We start from the raw sequence: 11,227 nt of genomic DNA, 5'->3' as shown, positions 1-11,227 counted from the left end.
GTCAGAAGAGAGAACGATGTCAAATTTACCGTCCCTCCCATAGACGCTGTATTAGAAACACCCTCGCATTAGCGTTAACTGTTTTTTGTAATTTGATGAAAAGGTGATATAATACAAAGAATAGTGTTTCGAGGATTTACGATGCTGATGACTGTTAAACGCGTCATCACAGTCTTGTGAAAAGGGTCCATGGAAAATAAGCATGTTTCTGGCAGTAGCAGGCTGGGTTAAGAGGGAGAATTGTGTAAAAATTGTTACTTCATATGTCTTTAACACACACCACCTTCTACAAGCTGTCATTGACTTCCACAGGTGTTTACGTCAACTGAATCTGATCTGCATTCTGATGCCAGCAAATCCACTGTAACATATACAGAGCGAGAGAGAAAGAGAGACCTTGAGATTCTCACAAACAAACTTCCATTTTACACTGTTCCTGGCAAATAATTCAACCAAAAAACAGTTTTAATTCATCTCTGACCTGCCATCGTATGTGTTTGCACTGAAGCGTGAAGAAGGCTTCCTGTGTGTATTATTGTATTTTGGGCCTGAAGGCTCCGCTGCTGACCAGTGCCAGCTCTAATGTTATTTTTGGAGAGGAGTCAGAGCATTAATTTACTATGTGCAAACAATGTGATCATCTAAACTACTGTTTCCCAGCTACACAATTAAAGCCATATGGGAAGAACAAAGCTCATTTAGATGCTGTCTCTTCCATTCACTCTCACTTACTCTCTCAGAACTCTTAGATCAAATAATTTGACCTCTCGCTGTTTCCCCTCTCATCTATGTGCAGGGGGAAAGTAAAGCAAAGCTACGCTGTAGTGTTGTGTTCTTCTCTGGGAGGAATACTGAATTTCAACCGCTCTGTTTTCTCCGCCTAACTAAAGGAAATGAGAAGGAGAGAGAGAGTCACATTCCCCAGACGGCGTAAGGACACGCTGAAGGATGTCAGAGGGTGCATGTTAGAGCAGTGCTGAACGGTAGCAAAAGCCCTGGGCTAAAGCTAAATAGGTGAAATGTGACTCATCAAAAATATTTTTGGATTGCAGTGGAGAAAAAATGCACGCTTTTTTTTCAAACTAAAGTTTGCTGTTGTAGTAAAAGCTTGTGCCAGGTGAATTTAATCTGTGAAGTTTTCGTTTTAAAACAGACACCCTGACATTATTAACATTATTAACATCTTGAATAGATTATCACATCGTTAATACTGCTGATAAAAGAAAACTGGCGATTCTTTTGATTCTTTTGGAAATGTAAAGAAACTGCAAAATTAGGCAGTAATGTGGGGACGGATAATAGCCTATGGGTCAATTAAGCAAGTTATTCAAAAATGCATAAAATAATGCAATGCATACAATGACTTGAACATACAGGTACATCTCAAAAAATTAGAATATCATGAAAAAGGTCAATATTTTTTGTCACTCATTTCAGAAAGTGAAACCCATATATTATATAGATTCATTACACATAGAGTGAAATATGTCAAGCCTTTATTTCTTGAAATTTGGATGATTATGGCTTACAGATAATGAAAACCCAAAATTCAGTGTCTCAGAAAATTTGAATATTGTGAAAAAGTTCAATATTGGAAAGTCATGGTGTCACACCCTAATCAGCTAATTACCTCAAAACACCTGCAAAGGTTTCCTGAGCCTTTAAATGGTCTCTCAGTCTGGGTCAGTAGGCTACACCACAAAAGTTAATTGCTAAAGAAGCTGGTTGTTCACAGAGTGCTGTATCCAAGCATATTCATAGAAAGTTGAGTGGAAGGAAAATGTGTGGTAGGAAAAGGTGCACCAGCAAGAATTTGGGGGAGCTTTACAAGGAGTGGACTGAGGCTGGCGTCAGCACGTCAAGAGCCACTACGCACAGACGAATCCTAGACATGGGCTACAAATTTCAAGAAATAAAGGCTTGAAATATTTCACTCTGTGTAATGAATCTATATAATATATGGGTTTCACTTTTTGAAATGAGTGACAAAAAATATTGACCTTTTTCATGATATTCAAATTTTTTTAGATGTACCTGTATATTATATTGTGGTATTATAACAATAATAGAAGTGTACTGTTGAAGTAATAGATTATTAGTATTATTTCTGAAAGAAATTAATACTTTTATTCAGAATGACAAATTATTTAAAAGTTACAGTAAAGACATTTATCATTTTACAAAAGATTTATGTTCCAAATAAATGCTGTTCTTTTGAACTTTCCATTTATCAAAGAATCCTGAAAGCTTGGATCATGGTTTCTATAACAAATATTAAGCAGCGCAACTGTTTTCAACATTGATAATAATCAGAAATGGTTGATAATGTTTGACATTGATAAGAAATAAGAAATCAGCATATGAGAATGATTTCCGAAGGATCATGTGACACTGAATACTGGAGTAATGATGCTGAAAATTCAACTGTTATTCCATCACAGGAATACATTACATTTTAAAATATAATGAAAAAAGAAAACAGCTCTTAAAAAAAAATACTGTTTTATTTTTAATCAAATTATGCCTTGGTGAGCTTCTTTTAAAAACTTTTTTTTTTTAAATATTAACAAACCCAAACATTTGAACAGTAGTGTGCATATAGAATAGTCAGTCTGTCCATCCGTCCTTCCTAACTGTTTGACTGCAAAATTAAGGCACAATTTGAATCTGTAAAAGGGTTTTTATTTTATTTTAATTGTATTTATTTATTTCCACCTGATTATCTGTGTCTGTCTGCAGTGAAATGGATTCCAGCATCATTAAAACAGAGCAGCACTATGAGAGGATGATGTACAAGGAGGCTTTAAAGAGTGGCTTCTTTGAATTCCAGGTAACACATACACAGTTAAATAAATAAGCATGGGGTGGAGTCATATGGAGCAAGTATATCTACATTAGTAATATTAATTAATAAGAACAATAACATACCTCACATCACTTCAAGAGACTTCATGTGTCATTCCATGATATTTGTCAGGAATTTTTCAGCGTGAAGTTATGTATAATAAACAAATTCTTGACTCTTTGAAGGCCGCCAAGGATAAATACAGGGAGCTGGCTATCGAGGGCATGCACAGGGATCTTGTGTTCCAGTTTATCGAGAACCAAACACTCCTGCTGGCTCCCATCTGCCCCCACCTGTGTGAACACACCTGGTCCCTGCTAGGGAAGGTGAGACCCCCTCTACGCTGAAGGACAGGTATCCACTAAGGAATTGCCTGCTTACTCCTAAACCATAACATTTCACAGCCAATCATACTATTGAGGAACTATAGTCAGGGCCGTCCTTAGCTGACGTGGGGCCCGGTGTGAGGTAGGGAGCGGGGCTCCCCTCGGTCCGATCGTGTTCCGGGGTGGGTGAGGGGGAGGTTTCCCCTCGGTCCGTTCGCCGCGGGGCCCGGTGCGACCGCACCAGTTGCACCTCCCTAGGAACGGCCCTGACTACAGTAAATAGCATTCTCCACACATACGGTACACCTTGGTGTTCCATTCGTTTGTTTCAAAGGCTCAAATCCTAAACTGAATTACAATCATGCAACAATGTCATAATTTTGACAACATTGTGAATTGACATTCAATGAATTAAAGTAAGAAAAATATTCTTAACGACTAGTTTTAATTACATTACAATTTTTTTTGTTTCGTTTGTTTTTTAGACTAAAATTGCATCCTTGGTATATCCATTCTGGCATTGTTATTATATTTTGTCCATCCGATTTTAAAATTTTAAATTTAATGCTGGAAGACTATATTGCTTTAAACAGCTGATAACTACCGGCTGACTATACATTGTCCCTTATTTGTTTTTGAATTTTGAATTTCAGTAGAAATTAATCGAATAACTAAGCTGCACAGTTACCACTCTCTTTATTTTCTCTCCATACAGAGCAGTTCTATAATGAAGGCTCGCTGGCCTCCTGCCGGTCCAGTGGATGAGATCTTGATTCGCTCCTCACAGTATCTGATGGACACTGCTCATGACCTCCGCCTTTGCCTGAAAGCTTACACACAGCCAGCCAAGGGAAAGGTATGGACAATGTTCCCTCTAATTTTGTATTTTTTTTTCTGAGCAAAAATTTTCCCTATTGGGCGGACATGTCGGCTGCCTGACCAAAAATATTCTTTATACCAGACCTGTACAGCGCACACACAAAAAAGTGAAGGTCTGGCCGTCGGCATGGTCTCTAGCAGCCTTTAGGGTCCCTCAGAACTTTAGGAACTGCACCTCCTAGTGGCCAAAATTGGAGAAGTCATCCCATTTCTGTTGAATCGTTTATCCTGAAATCATATTTCTGGTGACTCTTTTAATAGTGCGCAAGTCGCAGCATTTCTGCCACTGCTGGACTTGGTCCTGTAATTGCTGCTTGCAGCTATATTTATAATATTTATCATAATAATATACAATCTTAACAGTTTTATCTCTATAGTGAAAAATCACCAAACTTTGCACTCAGGAAGGGCCAGTGGCTGTATTCTTGGATTGGATGCCTGGTTGCATAGCAACTAGTGTTAAATGTGATGTTCAAAACCTCAACCTTGCTACCTCAACATTAAAGTTTGATTATGAAGATTTTCAGTTAGGTTACTTTATGGTTGCTACCCACTGAGTTTCTACTTGAAATGATAATAACACTTGTAACATTAGACAGAGATCTCGCACCTCAGCAGTCCAGCATGCAGTCCAACCCCACCCAAACACAACTGACTTTAAGAATGAATCAAGTCGACAGCTGTCGTGTAGAGTGAGTTCAGCGCTGTCCCAGACCTCCCCTGACAGTCGAGTAGTGCATTATCCCTCGCTTTTAACACGGGACGGTTTCCCTACAGTCTGGTTCTACAGACTGAGCCTTACGGAACCGTTTTGAGTCAAGACTCTGAGGAGAGAGGCTTTTCACAGTCCTGTTGTTGGGACCATGTGGTAATGGCTGTCGCTTTGGATAAGGAGTTGTTGTGCTGATGTGTTTTAGAGGGGTTTAGACTCTGAAGGAAACTACTGGTGGTAACTGGATATAAAAATAGGGATAGTTACATTTATAGATTTATAATATACTTTTGAAAACTTATTTGTGACCCTGGAGCACAAAACCAGTCTTAAGTCGCTGGGGTATATTTGTAGCAATAGCCAAAAATACATTGTATGGGTCAAAATTATCGATTTTTCTTTTATGCCAAAAATCATTAGGATATTAAGTAAAGATCATGTTCCATGAAGATATTTTGTAAGTTTCCTACTGTAAATATATCAAAACTTAATTTTTGATTAGTAATATGCATTGCTAGGAACTTCATTTGGACAACTTTAAAGGCGATTTTCTCAATATTTTGATTTTTTTCAGATTCCAGATTTTCAAATTGTTGTATCTCGAACAAATATTGTCATATCCTAACAAACCATACATCAATGGAAAGCTTATTTATTCAGCTTTCAGATGACGTATACATCTCAACTTCAAAAAAATAACCCTTATGACTGGTTTTGTGGCCCAGGGTCACATTTTATAAAATAATATATTATTTCACTGGTTTCACTGCCTTTTTTTAGTCTAGTCAAGTTGTTTTTTTTATTATCATTATTATTATTAATTATAATAATAATAATAATTATTATTATTATTGTTCTATGAATGCAGTAATATATCACAACCCATTTAGGTAAAAAATGTTTGTAGAACATCAGCTTAGTGTTTAAAATTATTGACATTAAAAATTATACTTAATAATGTTACTGTACTTATTGTGTAATTAACTTTAAGTTTTGCTTTGTCTATCACAGAAGGGAGACCACAAACCGCCAGCTAAGCCCACACACTGCACCATCTACGTAGCAAAGACCTACCCCCCCTGGCAACACAGCGCCCTCTCTCTGCTGGGCAAACATTACAAGGTATAAACACCCTAATCATATCTTACATATCAAAGTTTGCAATTCGAGACAATCTTCATATATTTAATAGGGCTTGACACGGATGTCATGAATCGATTTGTTGATTCCAATTTCGATTTGATATTAATTTGTTTAATTTTTTTTAAGTGCAACAACGTCTCAACTAATGCTGTAAAATACACCTGTCAGTTGATACAATGCTGTGATATTAAAGGTTAAAATTAACAATAGAGTCCAAATTCAATTGCTATTAATTTTTAGACAGAAAAATCAACACAAAAAACTGTTATATACAAGCATTTAAATTACCCGTCAGTTGTTTTTAATAACAAAATTGGGTTTCTACTCCAGTTCATTTTTAAAATATAAACATTTAAACGGTGACTGTATTACTTGTTTTCATGACAGATTTTATTCAAACATGCAACAGATGAGAAATTACTAATGGCTTTATAAGAATGTAATGAATATACAGTGAGTTTATTTAGCAAATCTGACTAACGAGTTTATGAACATTGAATGGCTTTTCTGAGCTAAATATAATTTTATATGACATTACATACAAGATGTTTTATTAACATCTTTCCATGATTGACATGATACATTTCAGTAGGTTGTAATGTTTCTTTCATGTTTATTTCATCGAGTAACCGATGAGCGCTGGCATGATGGATTCTAACTTCCGTTTCTTTGCTGTCCTGTTCAGGTCTCCATAGAAACCCGTATTAAAACAGGGTATAAAGAGTGACTGAATTAAATAAACAGAAATTCAAAAGTAACAAAACACAAAGTGATTATTGGATGAGAGGCCACTATACATAATGTTTAGAGATGTTGTTCACTCAAACAATTAAAGGTGAAAATGAGGTATATGTAATTATGATGCTGTACAGGGATAAGCAGCGATCGATACACTTCTCTGGCTCTCTGAATGCCATTGTTGAATTTGGAGAGTTACGTTTTGATTGGCTGTCAATCAAAACGCTATTCTTTCCCGTTGTCATTTCCAGAGCAACAATGGAGCTCTACCTGACAATAAGGTCATCGCCATGGAGCTGGGTGCCATGCCAGAGTATATATATATATATATATATGATTTCAATAATGCAAACGATTTAAACAATTTTTTTTAACAAATGCATGTTTGTTGAATTGCTTGGCAATATTATAAAATGAAATGTTTCATTAGTATGCATTAAAATTGGTCCTGTTTTTGTCTTGCTGTGTGTTTCCAGGACAACCTAGAGAAAAACGGGCCCAGGGTTCTTGATCTAGAGCTGGAGTTTGATGAGCGTGCTGTCCTACTGGAGAACATTGTTTATTTGACTAATTCACTTGAGGTAATAGCACATAACTACTTGAAAAGCAAACTAAATGTTCTGGGCCCATATTCACAAAACATTTTATCTTACCACTAAGAGTTCTCCTAAATAGCAGTAAAAGTTTTTAGCTAAGAGTTTTCTCTTAAAACCTATTCATTGTAAAACCTAGCTGCTGAGACAAACTATTACTAAGGAATAGACAGAAGTCTTAAGCTAAGAGTAAGGGGGCGGGGTTGACCTTGTTGCTATGGATGATGTCAGCATACTTACTATGCACACAGTGATTGGCTGATAGTCTCTGTCTCTGTCTCTGTCTCTATTGTAGAGCGCAATATTATGTTGCCATATTCAAATAAAGGTTTTAAAATAAAAATGTTAATTGCCACATTCAAATAAAGATTTTAAAATGCAGGCTAAGTGTCACTAATTAAACAAGTAGGCTATATATTCAGCTAATTGTCAGCCTCTTATGCTTCTCGTAAACAATTAGTCAATATGCATTAGGGCTGCCCTCGACTAAATATTTTTCTGGTCGACTAGTAGTCGTTCATTTTAAGCATTAGTCGACTATTAGTCGCACTTTTATTAATAAATAATATAAATCGTAATGAGCCTTTAATTGCCTACATAGCCTAATAAGCACTCAAGTGCACGCAAAAAAGGCTTGCCACAGCGCACCGCAAGAAAAACAGCAAGTACACTGCATTAATGTTTTAATAATTTATTGTTACACTAGTGCTTTCTGTTTTCGGTTTAAGAGATGAAGTCTCGTCGTCTCCACAGTATGTGCCTGCATGTTTCATACGTATTACAATTGGTTCATTTAAAAGTTTCACTCTCTACAGATATATTTTTCATGTCTGTAATAAGGCAAGAATACTCGGAGTTTCGAAGTGACGCGCTCAAGTTCACAGAGTCCGAGACGGCAGAAAGCGCATCCTGCTTGCTTTCATTATTTTACAAAAGCGCAACGTTTCGTTGTTATTCTGAGTGAACACGAATAAACGTAGAGTCTTTACAGATACAAAAGATGCATTACTCTTATCTGTATGACCAAAAATGACGAAGTATTTTAAGAGCCAATGATCGCACTGGCGCCTCCATCTGTCCTGCAGTAGCCCAGGCACGCTACTGTTCAGCTTCCACACTCCGCACAAACACGTGAACTGCGCACTTCTTTCTAGGTTAACATTAGATTGAGCTGCCATGTAAAGTTGCTACTACATACATATTTCAGATGATAAGCCATATTTGAGGTCGATGAATGTTAGGAGAGCATATGGATGTCCTGCCCTATGTACTGTATTACCACAAAGACCAGCCGTTAACGATTTGTCCGTCACGGACTGCATGATTTCGCCACTTCATGTGGATTTTTTTTTTCTGCGACTAATAAAATTTTGGTAATATGCATATAAACAGCCTTTTAATTAGCAGAGTAGAATAATCATGGCTGATAGTAAGACATGCAAACATAAAAGAAAACCAAACTGGACGCGAGAACATATATTAAATATATAATCAAATATTTGGAGTTGGGATAAACTCCAAACCAAAGCCGATACCTTTTTAAAAGCTCATTATCGTCAAATGTTTCTAAAATGTTTATATTCCGAGGTAGATTGCTGGCAACAGCCATTTTAGGATAGTTCAGATTTGGTCTTAGTGACTTAGGAGTCCTCTTCACTACTCCTAATGTTTTACAGATTTAGTAGCTAATTTTAGCGCTAAAACGTTTTGTGAAACACTCTTAGAACAAAAATTTAGGAGTCCCATTTTTAAGATTTTCTCCTAAATCGGCGAGTTATGAGCTACTTTTAGCTTTAAGATGTTTTGTGAATACGGGCCCTGTTCTACAAAACCAAAGGACAGAAAACAAGAAAGACCCTCACTTTCGTAACACTTAAAGACAGCATGTAATCGAAATTGACTTTATGTATGACTTAACGTCCCTGGTCCTTTCATTATTTCCATTTGAATATTGTGTTTTACTCTAAAATGCATTGCAAAGTTGTTGTGTTTTATCCCAAGAATTTTAGCCATTTTTCTTTTGTAATAACCAAGCTGCAGTGCTGAAAGCACTATTATTAGTTGACTTTCGGCCTGATCTCATTGCTAGTCGTTACAGTCAGTAGCTAAATGATAACTGGTGTCATTCTTTCTCTGACCCTCCTTCCCTCACTGTCTCCTCCATCAGTTGGATCAGATAGACGTTGTTTTCGCCTCTGAAGCGGATGACAAAGTAAAGGAGGACTGTTGCCCTGGGAAACCGCTCTGTGTCTTCAGATCTGAGGTGATGATGAGAGTCCACTGAGGCCCTGTCTATTGTTTCTGTTTTGTTAGTGGTTGATCTGGCCTGTGCTGCATGCAGCTAGAGACAGCCTAATTTTAGAAGCACGCCGTGCATTTCTAATGCGTCTTCGATGCATCTCACTATGGTGTAGTGTACAGCGTTCATTCAGACATAAACATGTTTTCTGAATTATTGCCAGGCTTTTTACAGACATATTTGAAATATGATAATACATATTTTATACAGGATTTGATATGCAGTGTTCCCATATTCAAGGATAAAACCTAGAAATATTAAATAATTTTAAAATCGTGATATCCAGACCAGAAAAAGTCGCTTTAATAGATTAGAATATTTTTTTTATATAGCAAGTTGTGTTTAAACTGAAAACGTTTGTATTGCTTAATAGTTTTTTTTTTAAATCCATGATTAATAAAAAGTTAAAAAAGAACACAATTTATTTGAAATAGAAAATACATTTATAAAGTTAAAAAGATTGTCAAGTCAAGTCAAGTCACCTTTATTTATATAGCGCTTTTAACAATACAGATTGTGTCAAAGCAACTGAACAGCATTAATTAGGAAAATAGTGTCAATACTGCAAAATGACAATAGTAAACACTTGATGTCAACATCCAGCTCAGTTTAAATAGTATCTTTGCAATCAAGTCAACGATATCGCTGGAAATGAAGTGTCCCCAACTAAAAAAAGATTACTGTCACTTTTGACCAATTTAATGCTCCCTTGCTGAATACAATTATCTTTTTTTTCTACTTATGTATGACTTACTCCATACTTACCCTAAACGTTTGAATGGTAGTGTATCACAGTTCCCTTTCAGTCAGTCACGTTCGACGTTACGTCAGTCGTGACTGACGAATTGGGATCTCGCCCGAGAGCCCAGTCACCTTCGAGTGTTAACTAAACAAGCCAATGACAGTTGGCGTGCGTGTTTCGCCACGCGCACCCCGCCCCGCAGCGCGGGTATAAAAGGAGAGCGCGTGCAAACGCACATCAGCTTTTCGCTTCGGAGCCGAGCCTTCTACAGGACGAATCGCCGCGAGCGGCACTTACCGGGTTTCTGTCACCCCGTTCTGCCGTCAGACCTTCAGCCCGTGGGCAGATCTTGCCTTTCTTCGGACAGGGGTGCCCATTAGAATGATTTCTGAAGGATCATGTGACACTGAAGACTGGAGTATTTTAGCATACTTTAGAATGTAATTTATTCCTGTGATGCAAAGCTGAATTTTGTGTTGATTGTTGATGTTAAGATATTTTGTAGAAACTGATACTTTTTTTTTTGATGAGTTGAAAGTTCAAAATATCAGAATTGATAAAAATAGCATTTATTTTGTAACAATGTAAAATACTCTTACTTTTGATCATATCAAAAGTGTATATACAGTGCACAGCATAAATGAGTACACCCCCTCTGAATAAATATAAAATATGTATTTTCTTAATGATCACTAATATAATTAATATAATTCATGGAAAGATGGCAAAACTGAAACCTATACTTAATAAAAACAACAAAATATATGCCAATATTTTCTTTAAGATAAGTAAATTAGCCAATTTAGTTTAAATGAAGGATTGCAGAAATGAGTACACCCTAGATTTAATTCAGAAAATGTATAATATTCTAGCACTTAGTATGTCCTCCAGAACTTAAAGTATACTGCTCTGACCCTTCTTGGCACTGAGTGTACAAGTTCATGACACAT

The 11,227-nt window shown here is 36.6% G+C and overlaps 1 protein-coding gene across 1 annotated transcript in view; it reads left to right on the top strand.

Moving 5' to 3' along the window:
- Window positions 1-11,227, top strand: part of lars1 (leucyl-tRNA synthetase 1) — a 55,227-nt gene that overhangs the window by 22,612 nt on the left and 21,388 nt on the right. The window contains 7 exon segments of the mRNA XM_016480424.1: window positions 2,740-2,830; window positions 3,031-3,171; window positions 3,887-4,027; window positions 5,774-5,884; window positions 6,895-6,961; window positions 7,043-7,224; window positions 9,404-9,499. Of these exon segments, the coding sequence (XP_016335910.1) occupies window positions 2,740-2,830; window positions 3,031-3,171; window positions 3,887-4,027; window positions 5,774-5,884; window positions 6,895-6,961; window positions 7,043-7,224; window positions 9,404-9,499 (829 nt within the window).

This window comes from Sinocyclocheilus anshuiensis, unplaced genomic scaffold (genome assembly GCF_001515605.1).
Source record: "Sinocyclocheilus anshuiensis isolate Anshui unplaced genomic scaffold, SAMN03320099.WGS_v1.1 scaffold289, whole genome shotgun sequence".
Taxonomy (NCBI): Eukaryota; Metazoa; Chordata; class Actinopteri; order Cypriniformes; family Cyprinidae; genus Sinocyclocheilus; species Sinocyclocheilus anshuiensis.
Note: the sequence above shows the minus strand (reverse complement) of the source record. Positions and strands in the feature narration are given on the sequence as shown.